This window comes from Dromiciops gliroides, chromosome 2 (genome assembly GCF_019393635.1).
Source record: "Dromiciops gliroides isolate mDroGli1 chromosome 2, mDroGli1.pri, whole genome shotgun sequence".
In the NCBI taxonomy this organism is placed as follows: domain Eukaryota; kingdom Metazoa; phylum Chordata; class Mammalia; order Microbiotheria; family Microbiotheriidae; genus Dromiciops; species Dromiciops gliroides.
In genome coordinates this window covers 152473790-152492760 of record NC_057862.1, presented here as the reverse complement: position 1 = coordinate 152492760, position 18971 = coordinate 152473790, and the positions used below count along the sequence as shown (strand labels likewise).

Below are 18971 nucleotides of genomic sequence, written 5' to 3'. Positions count from 1 at the left end.
CCTCACTTCACCCCTCATATCCATTCAGTTGGCAAATCTTATTGATTTTACCGTTACAACATCTCTCATATCAGTTTCTTTCTCTATTACTCACAAAGCTATTATTCTAATTCAGACCCTCCTTACCTCTTGCCTGGCTTATTGCAATAGGCTCCTAATTGGTCTCCTTTGACTCGAAACTGTGCCCTCTCCCATCCAACCACCACATAGGTGCCAAAGCAATATTCCTCAAGTACAGGTCTGATTATGTTAGTGCTGTGCTCAACAAACTCCAGAGGCTTCCTATTAATTTTAGAGCCAAAGAGAAATTCTTCTGGTGTTTAAAGCCTTTTACATCTCAGCTTCAACTTACTGTACCAGCCTAATCACACAGCATTCTCCCCTTCATGTACTCTTGGCTAAACTAATCCTTCTCCTCACAAATGATATTCCAGTTCCTATATGTGCCTTTGGATAGTTTGTCCCTGATTCATAGAATACATGGCTTCCTCACCTCCACTTCTTAGAATTACTAGTTTCCTTCAAACTCAGCTCTGCTGCTCTCCAATATTAGGCCTTTCCTGATCCCAACTAGCTTATCTTCCTCTTCATTACCGTGTCATTATTTTGCATATACTTATATATGTGCATATTGTTTAAGCCAATAGGATAAGCTCCTTGAAGACAAGGACTCATTTTTGTCTTTGTACTTTCAATACCTAACATAATGCTAGGCACACAGCAAAAGCTTAATAAATGTTTATTAACTAACTGTAAAATGCCATGAAATGTGTGATGTTATAATTAATATCCAAATCTGTGAACTTTAATTTTCTTCTAGGCATAACTGACACTTAGTGGTTAGACTATTCAAAAGGAATAGATTTCTTAAGGGGGAAGGAGAGTGGCATATTATTAACACAGATCTGTGTATTTCTGCAAGTATAAATATGCCTGTTATGTATAGATGTCGGACATTATATAAACATATGCTAATATGCCACTCCACTTCATATATCTATGTGTATGCAAACATATACAAACATATATATGCCCACCTAAACACATGTAAACATACATATATAACAGTTCGGTGTGGAGCAGGATACTCAATGAACTAGCAGCTGTGATTACTGAGTTGCTGCTGGTAATCTTTGAAAAATCATGGCAAATGGTTAAAGTATCACAAGACCATAAATAAAGAGTGTCTGATTTTGCTTTGTTTTTGTTTAAAAGAGCAGAGCGTAGAATATTTGAACTCCTGAGACTGAATTAATTCATGGAAAAATCAAAAGATACTGTGATTAAAAGAATGGCTTGTATTTAAATAGGAAAATGGAGATCACTAAGAATCAGTAAGAGTACATAAAAATGGGGGCAGTTAGGTGGTGCAGTGGACAAAGCACTGGCCCTGGATTCAGGAGGATCTGAGTTCAAATCTGGCCTCATACACTTGACACTTACTAGCTGTGTGACCCTGGGCAAGTCACTTAACCCTCATTGCCCTGAAAAACAAACAGAAGAGTACATAAAAATAAGCGAGACTACTCAAAAAGAGTTCCAAAAGAAAATTAAAAAGGATCCAAATTACTAAAAATAACAGAAATGAAAATTTAAAAACCTCTGAGGTTCTTTCTCATACTCAGCAAATTAGCAAAGTTGAAAAATTATGGAAACAGTCAATGTTGAATGTTTGTTGGAAGACAGGCAGACCAATACACTGTTGGTGAAACTGTGAGTTGTTCTAGCAGTTTTGGAAAATAATTTGGAACTATGCAAGAAAAAAAAATCATTAAGCAGTTAGCAAATAGTATATGTATATAATAGAGTAGGATTCAGAAGCATGGAGTGGCCTGTATGAACCAGTTATGGAATAAACAGAATCACAATAGTGATCATTCAATAAACTAACATTTATTATTAACCACCTACTCTGTGCCAAGCATTATTCTGGGTCCTGGAGACGGATGCAAATACAAAGAAATAATCCCAACTTGGAAGGTTTTACATTTTAAAGGAGATGACAAATGTATATAAGCACATACATAATAAATATAAAGGGAATAAAATGTAAATAAACACAAAGTAATTTGGGAGTAGGCACTAGAAGCTGGAGGGACATCAGGAAAGGCTTCACATAAAAGGTAATGTTTGAGCTTCATCTTAAAAGAAGAAACTCTATGAGCCAGAGGTGAGGAAGGAGTACATTCCAGAAATCGAAGGATGGCCAATACAAAGGCATAATAATAAATAGAGGGAAGAGTGGCACGTGTGAAGAAGAGAGAGAAGACCATGTGCCAATTCGAGCGACACCCCTGCTGGACACCCCTGTAAGAAAGCTCCACCATGAGGAGAAGGTGTCTGAGGGCAAGCTATGTGGCTTGGAAGATCAGTTCCTTGGTGTCAGGAAGTGACGTTTGATATTTCCGGTTTAGACAGGAGGCTTGTGGGACGAAGAAGGGGCGAGGCTCTCTCTTTTTCGCCAGGACCTCATGGGGAATGGAGCAAAAATGCTGGCTCCCTGAGATAGATAGATGTAGGCATCTAGGCCTCTTTCTCTCTCCTCACCAAATTCTTATGCTCCTTAATAAATGCTTAAAAGTCTAAACTCTTGCTAAAGCTTCTAATTTATTAGCGACCACTCATCAGATTTTTAGACAATATAACTAGAATTTTAGCCCTTTACAACCAACTGGCTAGATCACAGAGTATGTAGGAAGGAAAGTAATGTAAAATAAGTTTGGAAAAATAGGGTGCAGTCATATTGTGAAGGGTTTTTAAAGCTCAACAGAGGAATTCATATTCCATTCTGGAGGCTGAAGTTTATTCAGTAAGGGAGTAACATGGTCATATCTTCATGACCAATGATTGTGGTAGTTATGCAGAGAATGTGAGGAAGAGATCTTTAGGAGAGGGAAACAAATGATGTAGTAGATGGAAGCCCTCTTCCTAGATTCTCCATTATTGGAGAGGAAAGGGTACCATCATTTTCCCAGTAACTGAGACTCACAACCCAGTCGTCATCAATCCTCAACTCCTCCTCCCCTCCCCTCCCTTCCTGTTCTCTCAACTACACTATATCCAATCTGTTGCCAAGTCCTATCTCTTCTACCTCCACGATCTCTCTTCTCTCCTCTGACACTGCCACCATCCTAGCTGGCCCCTAATCATCTCATGCCTGGACTTCTGCAAGACCCAGATGGATGGCCTCCCTGCCTCGAGTCTCACCTTTAAATTTATCTTCTTAAAGCACAGGTCTGACCATGCCACCTCCCAATTCAATAAACAAATACCAGAGGTTCCCTATCACCTCCAGGAAAAAATATTTTAAAATCTTGTTCAGTTTTTAAAGCTCTTCATAACCTAGCTCCTTCCTATTACTCCAGTCTTCTTATACCTTATTTCTCTATTATCCACTGACATTGACCTTGCTGTTCCTTGTACAAGACATTCACTACACTTCCTGATTGTGGATTTTCACTGATGGTTCCCTATGCCTGCAATGTTCTCCCTCCTAGTCTCTACCACTTGGCTTTCCTAGTTTCCTTTAAACTCTCAGCTAAAAATTCTATCTTCTTCAAGAAGCTGTTCTAGTCCCCTTTGATATTACTGCCAATTTATCCTGTGTGTGTATATATATATATATATATGCTGTCTCAATCAATAGACTATGAGCTCCTCGAAAGCAGTAATTAACAGAGTCTATAACATAATAGGTGCTTTATTTTTATTTTATTGGGGGGGGGGCAAGGCAATGAGGGTTAAGTGACTTGCCCAGGGTCACACAGCTAGTAAGTGTCAGAGTGAGGCCAAATTTGAACTCAGGTCCTCCTGAATCCAGGGCCAGTGAATCCACTACGCCACCTAGCTGTCCCCTGTTTAATATATTATTATTGACTTTAAGTGAATGGCAGCTAAACTTTTCAACTCTCAATCTATGCTTCTAAGAAATTTGGTATGCTGTAATAAAAATATCTTCCTTTCTCAGTCAAACTCCTCAACAGTTGTGGAGGCAATGCCTCCCTTCTCCTCTTCCTCTATTCTTTTTTTTTCTTTTTGCGGGGCAATGGGGGTTAAGTGACTTGCCCAGGGTCATACAACTAGTAAGTGTCAAGTGTCTGAAGCCAGATTTGAACTCAGGTACTCCTGAATCCAGGGCCGATGCTTTATCCACTGCGCCACCTAGCTGCCCCTTTTCCTCTATTCTAAACCCTCTGCAGTCTGGCTTCCAACCTCAGTCAACTGCTGTTGCTCTAGCTAAAATTACCCCTGATTTCTGAATGCAAAATCTAATGATCTTTTGATCCTTCTAGATTTTTCAGCAGGCTCTGACACTAATGACAACCCTCCAGTGCTGTATATTTTCTTCTTTCTGAGTTTTTATGACAGTGCTAAGATTTGACAAATGAGATAATACTGTAAATCCTTAGCTCAGTGCCTGGTACACAGAAGATGTTAAATAAATGCTTGCTCCCTGCCCTTCTTCCTGTTGTCTCTTAGCTTTCCTCCAACCTACCTGATCATTCCTTCTCAGTCTCCTTTTGAGTCATCATCAATGTCACAACCCTTAACTGTGAATGTCCTCTACAGTCTTGTCTTGAGCCCCCTTCTCTCTACATTCTCTTTATGCCCTCTGACCTCATTAGCTCCCATGGGTCCAAAAATCATCACCATGCAGAACACTCCCAGATCTAAATATCCAGTACTATTGTGCCAGGCTACCATTAATCAATCAATAAACATTTATTAAGTACCTACTATGCCAGGCACTGTGCTAAGCATTGGGGGTACGAAAAGAGGCAAACAATCCCTTGTCCTCAAGAAGCTTGGGGCAGCTAGGTGGCACAGTGGATAGAGCATCGGCCCTGGATTCGGGGGGGGGGACTTGAGTTCAAATCCTACCTCAGACATTTGACACTTACTAGCTGTGTGACCCTGGGCAAGTTAGTTAACCCCAACTGTGGAGGAGGAGGAGGAGGAGGAGGAAGAGCAGCAGCAGCAGCAGCTTACAATCTAATGGGGGAAACAATATGCAAACAAATATAAACAAATCAAGCTATATGCAGGATAAACAGGAAATAATCAAAACAGGGAAGGCACTAAAATTAAGAGGGGTTGGGAAAAGTTTCCCCATAAAGATGGAATTTTAGTTAGGGACTCAAAGAAAGCCAGGGAGGTCAGTAGTCAGAGGTGAGAAGAAACAATTCTAGGCATGGGGCAGCAGCCAAAGAGGATACCCAAAGCTAAGAGATGGAGTATCTTGTTCGTGGACAGAAGGCCACTGTTACTGGATTGAGGGAGGAGGGGAAAAAGAGACAGACTGCTTTAGGAAAATCACTTTAGTGCCTGAGAGGAGGACGGAATGGAGTAGAGAGAGGCTTGAAGCAGGCAGACACACCAACAGGCTCGTGCAGTAATCTAGGTGTGATAAGGGCCTACACCAAAGTGATGGCAATGTCAGAGGAGAGAAGGGAGTATTTTCAAGAGATGTGGCAAAGGTGAAATCAATAGGCCTTGGCAACAGATTGGATGTGGGGGGCTGAAAGATAGTGAGGAATCCAAAATGAGCCCATGTCAAAAACTGAGATCCTGGGAGGATGGTGTTGCCCTCTCCTGTAACAGGGGAGGTAGGAGATGGGAAGGTTTAGGGGAGAGAATAATGAGTTCAGTTTTGGATATGTTGAGCTTAAGATATCTACTAGACGTCCAATTTCAGATGTCTGACAGGCAGATGGAGATATGAGATTAGAGATCAGCAGAAAGACTAGGGAGGGAAGGGTAGAACTGAGAGTCATCTACATTAAAATGATAATTAAATCCATGGAAGCTGATGAGATCACCAAGTGAAGTAGAACAGAAGAGAAGGGGGCCCAGGACAAAATACCTACAGTTAGAGAGAGGGAGGAGGATCCTGCAAAAGAGACAGAGAAGGAGCAGTCAGATAGGTAGGGTTTGGAAAACCAGGAGAGTGGTGTCCAAAAAACCTAGAGAGAAGAAAATATCAAGGAGAATGTGCTCAAAGTCAAGGAGAATAAGGATCCAGAAAAGACCATTGGATTTGACAACAAAGAGAGAGGAGTTCTAGTGGAATGATAAGGTTGCAAGTAGGACTATAAGGGGTTGAGGGGAAAGTGAGAGGAGAAAAAGTAGAGGCACCTTTTATAGATGGCCTTTTCAAGGAGTTTAGCTACAAAACACAGAAGAGATACAGGATGATAGTGGGTATGGGAACATAAAGTGACGGTTTTTTCAGAATAGGGGAGACATGGCATGTTTGTAGGCAGTAGGAAATGAGCCAGTAAAGAGGTAGAGATTAAAAATAAGTGAAAGAATAGAGATGGCAAATGGGGCAATTTGTTGGAGGAGATGGGATGGAATAAGGTCACTTGAGCAAGCAAGGAGATATAGTATGTATATATGTATGCATGTGTGTACATACGTACATATGTACATACGGGCAAGACAAACTGTTTTCCTTAAACATTTTTCTAATTGAGTTTTCCATTAAATCTTTTTTATTTTTTTTTTTATTGTTTTGTTTTTTGGTGAGGCAATTGGGGTTAAATGACTTGCCCAGGGTCACACAGCTAGTAAGTGTCAAGTGTCTGAGCCCAGATTTGAATTCAGGTCCTTCTGACTCCAGGGCCGGTGCTTTATCCACTGCACCACCTAGCTGCCCCCCCTTTTTTTCCTTATTTTTTTTAACAGTCAACAATCAACAAATTTATTCAATGGCTACTATATCAGAGGCATTGTGGCTGGAGATATAATGGAAGGGAAACAATAGTCAAGGAGGTCATAAATGGTGAGACAACATGCAAACAACTATGTGCAAACAAGTTAAGTATAGGAGAAATTGGAAATAATCAACAGAAGGGAAGCCCTAAAATTAAGAGGTATCAGGAAAGACTTCTTGTAGATTCTACAGAAAACAAGATCCTAGTGGAGACTTAAAAAAAAACCCAACCACTTAATAATACATTAAATCTTTTTTTTTTTTAAATCTAAAATCAGAATTTTTCCAGGCATTGAAGACCCCATGGTACCAACCTTTCTTATATTACCCTTTGCAAACACTATGTTCTGGCCAAATTTGACCACTGGTCATTTCTAAATCTTTTATTCCCTCTCTTTTATCTGCCTGTATTTCAGAAGGCTATCCCACTGGAATTCTTTTTTTCCTTCAAGATAACTTCAGGAGCTACTTCCCACTGGAATTCTTTTTTTCCTTCAAGATAACTTCAGGAGCTACTTCCTCCAAGAACCCTTCCTTGATTGTCTTAGACATAGCTTCCCCCTTTCCAATTTCTCATTCATCACTACTTGACTTCTCCTTTATAGATGTACTTATCACAATCAAGCTTATTATGCCTTCCTATTCATGTATGTGCTCATTTATTTGCATGTTGTTTTCCTCATTAGTTTGCAAGTTCCTATAGAGACACCTTTTGCCTTTCTTTTGTATCCCCAGTGCTTACTTAGCACAATGCCTGGCACACAGTAAGCACTTAATGGTCAATGATGGATCTGTACAACTAACTGCCTTATCCCTGATCTTACTGCAAAGTTCTTTGAGAACAGAGAGCAGGTTGTTTTGTTCATTTCTGTATCTCCAATGTCTAACATAACAATACACGGCAATTCAAGTCAATTCAACAAGCATCCATTAAGCCTCTATAGTATGTGGACATCTTCTCATACACATTTTTTCATATCTCCTAGTAAACAAGATGAAAAAAAGTTAATAAGCATACTACCAACTAACCAGAGTATATACAAGGATATAAAACAGAAAATTCTAACAGGAACAGAAATTTAAAACATTTTTAGAAATCATCAAAAATAACTCATGAGATGTTTGCTTTAGATTTCTTAATATTATATTTTGAAAATGTACTTTATACATTTTATTTTAAAAATTAAAACCAATAAAAGTAACTTGTATTCTTTAAGCAACATAACACAAGATGTGAATTATGAATAAATAAGTCAAGCGACACTGGCTAACGCAAGAAAATGAATGCAGAATGTTTTCAATACAACCACAAGTCACAAAATAATTCAAGTATCTTAATATAGTTATAATATTTTAGTAAAAATGGTTAGAAGGATAAAGCATATAATACAATGGAAAGATCACTGGATGTGGAGTCAGAGGACTTGGGTTTGAGTCCCAGCTCTACTACTTACTACCTGTATGACCTTAGGGAAGTCACTTAAATGTTTCTTAGCCTCAAATTCCTCATTTGTAAAATTAGAAGGCTGGACTAGACAGTTGAAAGTCCCTTCCAGGTCTAGATCTATGATCCTATGAATTTTAGAGAGGCAGTGTGGTATAATGGAAAGAACAATTAAACTTGGAGATATAGGACCTGAGTTTGAATATCAACTCTAACTCTCACTATTTGTATAACTTTGAACAAGATCACTTAACCTGCATGTGTTTCAGTTTCCTTACCTATAAAATTAGGGGACTGGAACAGATTGCCTATGAAGTTCCTTTTATCTCTAGATCTATGACTTTCTTAGAAATCTTTTAAACCATTTAGATACTAAAGGATAATCTATATGCAACTGCAATCCTATGATACTCCTTTCAATCCCCTTTCAGACTTTGAAAATTTGTACTTATAGTAACTTTTTTTTTTTTAAGTGAGGCAATTGGGGTTAAGTGACTTGCCAAGGGTCACACAGCTAGTAAGTGTTAAGTGTCTGAGGATTTGAGCTCAGGTACTCCTGACTCCAGGGTCGGTGCTCTATCCACTGTGCCACCTAGCTACCCCTCTTATAGTAACTTTTAAGCAAATAGGATCTATTTCTTTTAACAATTAGTTTTAAAATATCTGTTTAAAAAACCATAACGTGTAATTAGATTATATTCCCACTGTACACAAATCAAATATTAGGGTCAAGGATGAACTGATTACATTGTCAATTGGTATTTATGACAACAATGAATCAGAATCTAGTTTTATACAAAGACCAGCAAATCATTAGAAGGTTGGGAGTTAAAGGAAAAAATAAGCACAATTATAATTAAAAAACAGACAAACGAAAAACCCTGGTACTTTAGCAATTTTAAGAATGAGTAGCAAAGAGGGCAGAAATTATGTTAAAAATATTCCTGAAATATTCCTTTATTCAAATGAGTTATAATAATTTAAAATAAAACTCTACCCAGGTAGAAGATAGCACTTTAATATTTCCTAAATCCAAATACCAGTACTATAGAATAACACTGTTTAATGATATAAAAGTATCTTGGTAATCTACTTAGGTAAGGCAATCAAATAAAGTAAGCTATATTTAATATATAATAGTAATATAAAAATCAAAATTCCAAATTCCGATTCCATAAACTATGATATGATGGCCATGATCACAAGTTTGTTTAGATCATATATGTAAATATAAAAACTTCTATTATATAACTGAAACTATTTATCTGAATAATCAAAATAGTTTACCATCTGTTATAGATGTCATCAAATCTTAAAAGGAAAAAAATTAATCCAGAAACTAATACCAGAAACTGATTTTAAACAACACTATTTATATAAACTTTTAAATCAGTAAAGCTTACGTATGTAAATATTTTAATAAATGATTTTAGATATAAAGCTTTAGCTTGGTTTTCTTCCTGATTTAATCTTTTTGGTGTTTTCTTTTGTCATCAACTACCATTTTCAACTATCAACCAGAAGCAGATTAAGAAGCATTTGATCACATCTTAAGTCAAACTGCTCCCCTAAAGAATAAAAATCCCCAAGAATTTTTTTACTCATTTATTTTTACACAAAGCTAAAAGAGAAGTTCTGATATTTGTGCTAGGTATTAAAACTTAACCAAATAAATATTCACGGATAAATTAATCATAATCGCAGAAGGAAGCAGTCTAAAATACCCCCCCATATCAAAATAATCCAAATCATTATTAAAGATCAACGAAACCTTACCTAGACTGGTGGGCTTTATCAGTTCATCCAGCAAATCATAAAATGGTAATTTCTGAAGTTTTATATCCGGATGGACAGGGTGAAGAGCGGATGTAAGATGGGGTAGTTCCAGTTCATGTTTAGGTCCCAGAAGAGAAACAGGAAGTAATGGTGATGTTGCAGGGTGACCATCATAAGTAAGTTGTGGAATGGTAGACGGAGACAAAGTTGCTGGCATGGGACTTGAGTGTACATTGGGGATAGATAAGTCTGCAGGTGTCATAATTTTCTGGGGAAATCTCCGCCTATAGAGTTCTTTAATTTTCATTTGTACAGCAGGACTGCAGCCAGCCTTTAACAAATGCAGTGCTTTTGTGAGAAGTTCGTGTTTACGCCCGTGCTTGTTCCTTCCGGCGTAGCCCAAAAGTACTTGCAGTTCAGAAACTCTAAGGCTCATAACCATTTGCTTGAAGACAAACAAAATGCAAAGAATATTAGTACTGGAATAATTCCATTTGCAACATTAACTTCTGTTTCCTTATTAATCCTACTGTTTGCAGTTTGTTTAAGAAACAGTTGTTTATTTACAATTTATGTCAAACAAAATAAAATTCAAGTACTTAAATGTTTAAAATCCATAATTAATATTTTAAAAGATATTGCTTCTTCCCAGAACTAGAGATTTTAAACCAAATATTAATACAGAACATCACAATCTCTCCTATACTGACCTGCTACGATCAAGTCATCAACTATTTAAGCAGACATTAATGTCTACCACATCGCTAGGGTGCATGAAGATTACAAAAGAGATAATCACATGTCCTCGCAGAGCTTAGAAAATAAGGAGAGAAAACAAACATAAAAGATAGAGAAAAATATATAACCAAGTGCTAGATTACATGGTATAAGGCCAATGATTCTCAAACTTTAATTTTTTTGGCGGGGGGGTGGTGATCATGGCACAGTATTCTTTCAATAAGAAGCACACTGAATGTTTAAGTTGGCAACACTATGGGAGAGTCGAGAGACTCACAAATGCGCAGTTTCCCTTCAGTAAGAGCAGCTGTTTTTGTTGAGTTCTTTGCGATTTCAAGGTCTGGCGTATTTTGAGGATATTGTGTACCTGTAATAGGCAAGTTTTGTTTATTTTGTGAATACTGTACTTATCATACTATGTATGTTGGACAAGTAAAATTTATATTAAATAAAATTACTTATAAATTTTATTTTATCTTCAGTAATATAACATTCAAAATTTCATGGAACACCTAGAGAAATTCCCATAGAACGTACTTTGAGAACCACTGGTATAGACTATAAAAGTGCTGAGAATTCACCCAAGTGAAAATTTAGAAAAAAAATATATAGGATTGTTAAACTTCAGTGGCTTTCCCATACTCCAGCTCCAGCCCTCAGTGACCAAACTTAAAAGTAAAAACTAAAGCCAAAGATATGGAATCACAAACTGTGATAAAAAACTTTGTGAATATCATCACACACTGTGGGCTTGGCTTGAAGCTAACTAACTACTTCTTCCTCTCCTACAAATTCTTCCCTTGTTAATACTCCAAAACCCACCACTGGAACCCTTAATAGTTCTCTCTCAGGTGGTGATGGTGGTAAGTGGATGAAAAAATGCAATGACGGCAATCCTGTAGTACAATACAGACACCTTCTAGACAGAGGCACAGGATTGGGATATAAGAAGGTAACAGGCATATTCAAGCATATCTTTCACTTTGGTATTTCTGCCACAAATGATCAAGGCAAAGAGAGTATAACTTTAAAAGTATAACCAAAAACCTATAAATCTGCCCTTATCAAATAATTTGATAGAAGATGAAATCATCTACAAGTTAGAACTAGCTGGAAATCAAGTCTTGAAATCCAAATTATAAAATATTACTTAGGTTTTTAGAAAAAAGACATGTTTGCCAAAAGCCCCAGTAAACAATTTTGAAAGAAACGACCTTCAGATTAGAAATAAAGGATTATTAAACTAGGTAATTTATTCTTTAATGAAACAACCATACAAGACATGTTCCAAAGAGCAAATAAAGGGTTAGAAATGCATTTAAATTGGCATTGGTCTAATTCATTTGCAGTTAACAAGTACAATATATAATTTATATTGAGAGCATTTTTTTGCCATTCAATTCTGTTTTGAATTCCATACAACCATACAATTCAGTGATTAGAGTGAACTCCAGAGTTGACATTTTTTGTTCTGTTTGCCTAGTAAAAGGAATTAAATATAGCATGTTTATCACTCATTTTAGTGGAAACACACAATGCCAAATCATATAAAATTAAACCTGCATGATGGTCGAAAACTAGTTAGCTCAGTGTATAAACCTGACAATACTAAAATATAGCTCTAGATGCCTATGAAGTATGAGATAAACAAAAACAAATAACATTTAAAATGGAGTAAAAACAACTTTTACTACAGAGTTAAATGTAATATGTAGCCCCTATTTCAAGGTTCAACATTTTGGCTACAAGAAACCTAGTAGTATATATACATATATATATATATTTTTTTTTTAAATTAAAAAAAAATTTTTTTTGGTGAGGCAATTGGGGTTAAGTGACTAGCCCAGGGTCACACAGCTAGTAAGTGGTAAGTGTCTGAGGCCGGATTTGAACTCAGGTACTCCTGAGTCCAGGGCCGGTGCTTTATCCACTGCGCCATCTAGCTGCCTCTCTATTAGTATAAAGAAAGGGTTATATCTGGATTTAATTTAGCCATTGTATTTAGTCACAGGTGAAATATGGGTAGCTAACTCCTATTTCCAAGGATGGCTCCCTCTATACCCTTCTATAAAAAAGTCAGTGTTTTGTTTTTGTCTTTTAAATAAAAGAGGATACATCTCCTGACAAAGAAGTGCAGATTGAGACAATTTTTTGGACATGGCCAATGAGGGAATTTGTTCTGCCTTTGTTACATGGGTTTTGTTTTTCTTCATTAGTGGGGAGAAGGTGAGGTAGGAGAGAGAAAAAGTGTATTTTTGTTAACTGAAAAAAATCTTTTAATAAAAAAAATAAAGGGGAATAGGTAGTACTAAAAGTTTGAAACAAAACCTACAAGAAAACATACAGCAGTCAGTTCACAACATAAACTGATAAAAGAGGAAATTAAACATTCAAGTACATTTTAGACACTGAAACGCAATGCATTTGAATGTCTTGTTTAAAAACTCCATTTATTAGGACTACAACAAAATGAATATTTACAACTAAAGAATAACACCAACCACTACTATTACAAATCACTGCCTCAGCAACCAGAATTTCTCAGCATTCTACTCAATTGATGCAGTTCTCAGAACCCTGATACTTGAGGTAGGGGGCTGAGGGTGGTAAATCAGAATGCCTGAGCAGTTTATACACTCTAAATGGAAGATTATTCAGTTACTAAAAAGACCATCCTCTTTATATCATAAAAGTAAGAATATGCAATAAATACCTAATGATACAACTAGGGCCGATTATGCAATCATACTTGGGAATGCAGGAAAATGTGGCCACCTGTCTGCCTACTTTTAGTCTTACTCCTTCCTCTTTAGTAGTTAGTGATTTGGGCAGGTTAGGAGTTAAAAAGAAGCCTGTGACATTATGTTTTAGTCAAGATCATTGAGACCACCTAAAATTAGGGTTCTAGAAGGTCACAGAATCACAGATCTCAAGTTAGAAGGGGCAATCTTTTACAGGTGAATAAGCTGAGGTCCAAGGAGGTTGAATAATACAGGTATCATTATCTTAAGAGATGGATTTTGGGGGCAGCTAGGTGGCGTAGTGGACAAAGCACTTGGCCCTGGATTCAGGAGTACCTGAGTTCAAATCCGGCCTCAGACACTTGACACTTAACTAGCTGAATGGCCCTGGGCAAGTCACTTAACCCTCATTGCCCCGCAAAAAAAAAAGAAGAAGAAGAAGAGATGGATTTGAAGTCCTCTGACTTAATAGTGCTTTTTCTCATGATTTAGGCGTATGTGGTAGTGATGCCATCTATAAATGGAATGGTGGTAGGAAGGGGCTGGACAATAGGAACTGGGGAGGAAAACTTTATTTTCTGCTAAATCATCAACAAAATACCAAAATAAAAGCAAAATAAATAGAAGACTTTGCATTTTTGAATTTAGTAAAAGCACAAAAGTTGAATGCTAATGTTTTTAGCAATAAGGTCAAGTCATTTTAAATATGTTAAGAAAGGTTATATGCATTAACAAATGCATTATATTTCTTTGGGGGGGGACTATGTAATTTTACCCATTCAGGGAACTCCTGGTATGGAAATTCATGGTCACATAGAGTATTTTAAGGGGGCAAGATCTTTTCTATCAAATTGTGAAATTCTACTAGCAAAATTTCATGTCTCATTAAAAATATGAATAGGTTAGATGGGTATACACAGCTGAGGCCATGGCAAACCCCACTGCATCATAAATTATTATTTATTTTAAATGTTAACATTTCTATAACATTTTGAGATTTATAGAGGGCTTGTCTCAGAATTCTATTAAGTAAGAGTAAACTAGTATGTTTATTATACAAATGAGAAAACCTAAGAGTTCAACAACTTCCCTCAGGTCACACGGCTAATATATAGCAAGCTAGGGGTAGTCTGAAGGTCTTCTGAATTAAAATTCTTTCTACTATACCAAATTACTTCTAAGCAAGTGCATACTTATTCCTAGCTTACAAATATAAAATCAAACCAGGCTAAGATAATAAGATAAAGAGATGTAGGCAAATAGAAGTCAAAGCAAAATGTTGGCCAATACATCTGGAAAGAGAAATGCTGCTTTGCACAAATAGGGAGGGGTGAAAGGGACACTTGTTTTTCAGATGATAAATAACAAAAGGCAGGTGAATTTAATGATTCCATAACTTATGAAGATTTTTAGTAAAAGGTAATGTTATATGGATATTAGCCCATTATAAATGTAAATAAAAGCTAAAGAAAAAAGTTGGTAAGCAATCCAGCATTAGTCTAACGAAAATAAAAACATTTCAATTCAAAAAGCATTTATTAAACAAATTCTACGAACTAGGTACTATGCTAAGTGTTGGAGACAAAGACAACAACCAAAAAGTCTCTGCTGTCCTTCAACAAGTTTATATTATATTAGGGAGAAACAACAGGAACATAGATAAGAAAATGCCAAGTACACAAAAAAGCAAATACAAAATGATTTCTGAGGGTAACTGGGGGAGGAGAAAAAAAAATCAAGATAGACCTCTTGTAGAAAGGAAGCTGGTCCTTGAGATGTGCCTCAAAGAATTAAAGAAGTCTTCAAGAAGATGGCAGAGGAAAGGCAGTAAGCTCTCTAACTCAGGACATGATTGCTCCAAAAAAACCCATCCAAATAATGCCATAGGACAATTCCTGGAGCAGCAAAATATACAGAAGAATGTGCTGAGATCATTTTCCAACTAAGGACAGCTTGGAAGGTCAGAAGGAGGGAGCTGTTGTGCTGAGACAAGAGTGGAGCCCAACCCCCAGTCACCCTGATACAGATCCAGTCCCAGGAAGGCCTCTCCAGAGAAAGAGACCCCCAGAGCCTCTGAATCAGCTGCAGTACCAGTGTCGTCTGGAATTAACCTCACAGTCTGCTGAGAGGGCTGAGCCCTTGGCAGGGGGGAGATTACAAGGGTCTATGCTGGTGATGAGGCAGAACTTGAGTTTTTTACCCCTGCTGGGAACCAGGAGGTAGGCTTCAATAGTAGTGGCCCAGGTGGGGGAGGAGCACAGGTGCATCAAAGTTGACAGCCACAGCACACAAAACTGGTTGATTAGCAAGTTGGTCTGGGGTCATCTACAGGCTAGGCAAGTGAAGAACCTGATCCTCCTTAAATCATACCACCTGGGACCTCCTGAAGCTTGGGATAGTGCAGCCTAAAAATAGTGCCCCACTTTAAGGAGCTAAAATTCAAGTAAAAGAAAGGCAAGATGAGCATACAGAGAAAGGTGAGGACCATAGAAAGTTTCTTTAGTGACAAGGAAAATCGAGGTGCACTCTCAGAGGAGGATGGCAACATCAGGGCCCTTATATCTAAAACTTCCAAGAAAAATATGAATTGGTTTCAGGCCATGGAGGCATTCAAAAAGGACTTTGAAGATAAAGTTAGAGAGGTAGAGGGAAAAATGGAAAGAGAAATGAGGGTGAGGCAGAAAGACATGAGAAAAAAAGTCAACAGCTTGAAAAGCCAAATGGAAAAGCTCTCTGATGAAAATAATTACCTAAGAATTAGGATTGAACAAATGGAAGATAGTGACTTTATGAGAAACCAAGACACAATCAAGCAAATCCAAATGAATAAGAAAAAATAGAGGGCAAGGTGAAATATCTTCTTGGAAAAACTGCTGACCTGGAAAATAGATCCAGGAGAGAGAATTTGAAAATTATCGGTCTACCTGAAAACCATGATCAAGGAAAGAGCTTAGACATCATCTTCCAAGAAATTGTCAGGGAAAATTGACCTGATATTCTAGAAGCAGAAGATAAAATAGAAATTGAAAGAATCCACTGATCACTCCTGAAAGAGATCCCAAAAGAAAACTTCCAGGAATATTATAGCCAAATTCCAGAGCTCCCAGGTCATGGAAAAAATATTGCAAGCTGCCAAAAAGAAAAGAATTCAAGTACTGTGGAGCCCCAGTCAGGATAGAACAAGATCCAGCAGTTTCTACATTAAAGGATCAGAGGGCATGGAATATGATAGTCCAGAGGGCAAAGGAATTGGGATTACAACCAAGAATCACCTACCCAGCAAAATTCATCATAATCTTTCAGAGGAAAAAATGGGACTTCAATGAAAAAGAGGACTTTCAGATATTTGTGATGAAAAGATCTGAACTGAATGGAAAATATGACTTCCAAATACAAGACCTTAGAGAACCATAAAAAAATTGGAGTTGGGGGACATACCTGGGTTCGTGCAGTGGGTGGTGACTGTCTTGTGTCTGAGGTCGGGATTTGGCTGGGATCCCCCTGGGTCCGGGGTGGATGTTTTGTCCACTGTGTCACCTATCTGCCCCATGATGACATCTTTAGGATAAGATTGAGGGGTGAGAGGAATGCACTGGGGGAGGGGGAAGGGCAGAGGTAGCATGGGGTGAAATCCCACATGAAAGAAACAGGAAAGGGCTTATGGAGTGGGAGAAGAGATGGGGGAGGAGCAGGGCAGTAAATGAACTTTACACTCATCAGAATTGGCTCAAGGAGGGAATAACATACACACTCAACTAGGTGAAGTAATCTATCTAACCCTGCAGGAAAATAGGAGGGGAAAGGGATAAAGAGAGCGGAGCAAAGGAAGAGAGGACAGATCGGGGGAGGGGACAGATGGAAGCAAATCCCTCTTGAAGAGGGATAGGGTGAAAGAAGATAGATAATAGAGTAAATATCATGGGGAAGGGAATAGGATAGAGGAAAAACAATTAACAATGGTAATCATGAAAAAGAGAAAAGGGGGAAAATTGTACAAAAATATTTATAGCAACTCTTTGTGGTGGCTAAGAATTGGGAATCAAGGGAATACCCATCAATTGAGGAACGACTGAAGAAGCTGTAGTATATGATTGTAGTGGAATGGTATTGTGCTATAGGAAATGACAAACAGGATGATCCCAGAAAAACCTGTAAAGACTCATATGAAATGATGTATAGTAAAGTGAGCAGAACTGAGAGGACATTGTACACAAGGACAGCAGTATTGCTCTATGAGCAATTGTGAACGACTTAACTACTCTCAGCAATACAATGATCCAGACAATTCCAAGGGAATAATGATGAAGCATACTGTCCACTCCCATAGAAAGAACTGATAAAAAGAGTATTTGTGGATTGTACATATATAACCTATATCAGATTGGTTGATGTCTTGTGGAGGGGGGGAGGGAAGGAGGGAGAAAAATTTGGAACTCCCTTACATGTAACTGTAAAAAATAAAATAAATATTTGTTGCATTGGGAAAAAAAAAAAGAAGTCTTCAAGGCATAGCTGAGGTGAGAACACAAAATAATATACTGAATCAAGAAGAAGAAATATATATGAGCCCAAGGATAACATACATCCGTATAACAGTTGTACAATACAATTCAGGCCTTCATCAGCTCCTGGCAGGACTACTGCAATAGTCTCCTAATTGGTCTTCCTACTTCAAATTTCTTCCTGCTCCAATCCATCTTCTGCAGAAATGCCAAAGGCATGTTGCAAAAGTGAAGGTCTGACCATATGTCTCCTCTACTCAACAAACTCCAGGGGCTTCCTATTACTTCAGGATCAAATGTTTGGCATTTTAAGCCCTTCACACAAATTGTCCTTACTGTTCTCACATAGGACACTCATTTCTGTCCTTTGCATTGGCTGTCCTCCAGGTTTAGGAAGAAGCGTTTCTCTCCTCCCTGTCAACCTTAGAATCCATTCAAGGTTGCCTTCAAGGTTCAGCTCAAATATCTCCTTCTATACAAACCCTTTTTTAGTCTTGTCTTCCTCCAAGTTGCTAATAGAGTGCTGAAAATGACTATTTAGTACATACATATCTATATGTGTACATGTTGCCCCCAATTAGACTATACATAATAAGGTCCATGAGAGCAGGGATTGTTTTTCCTTTGTCTTTTCATTCTCTACCAACAGTGCCTGCTGGTACCTAATAAACTGCTTGCTTGAAAAGACATGAATATCTAAAATATATAGTTTATAATAAATATTTCTCTTTAAATAAGGCTTGATTTAAATCCACTACATTAAAAAATCAGACTCTTTACATGGTTATATCTTGTACTTTTTTGCTTTTTGGAATTTTGAGATGTTTTCTAAATGTTCACATTACCAATCAAAACTAAAAACTAAATCATGTATAAAATAAACTAACAAGCTGAGCATGTTCATGTGATGATGTAAAAATCATTTTAAATTAAGATTCTTTTTAAGACATAATTCTTCTTAAATAATTTTCCTACATGTGAAATTTTATTGATATAAATTTATGAGAAGAAAGCAGTATCCCACACTAGACCAAAAGTTGAGGCAAGTTAAATAA

At 37.4% G+C, this 18971-nt stretch overlaps 1 protein-coding gene across 1 annotated transcript in view; it reads right to left on the bottom strand.

Annotated features, from left to right (window-relative positions):
• The window catches only part of PIAS1 (protein inhibitor of activated STAT 1), a 158714-nt gene that overhangs the window by 89193 nt on the left and 50550 nt on the right, over positions 1–18971 (bottom strand). Inside the window, exon 2 of the mRNA XM_043983582.1 lies at positions 9936–10380. Coding sequence (XP_043839517.1) covers positions 9936–10380 — 445 coding nt within the window. The remainder of the gene's footprint in view (positions 1–9935; positions 10381–18971) is intronic.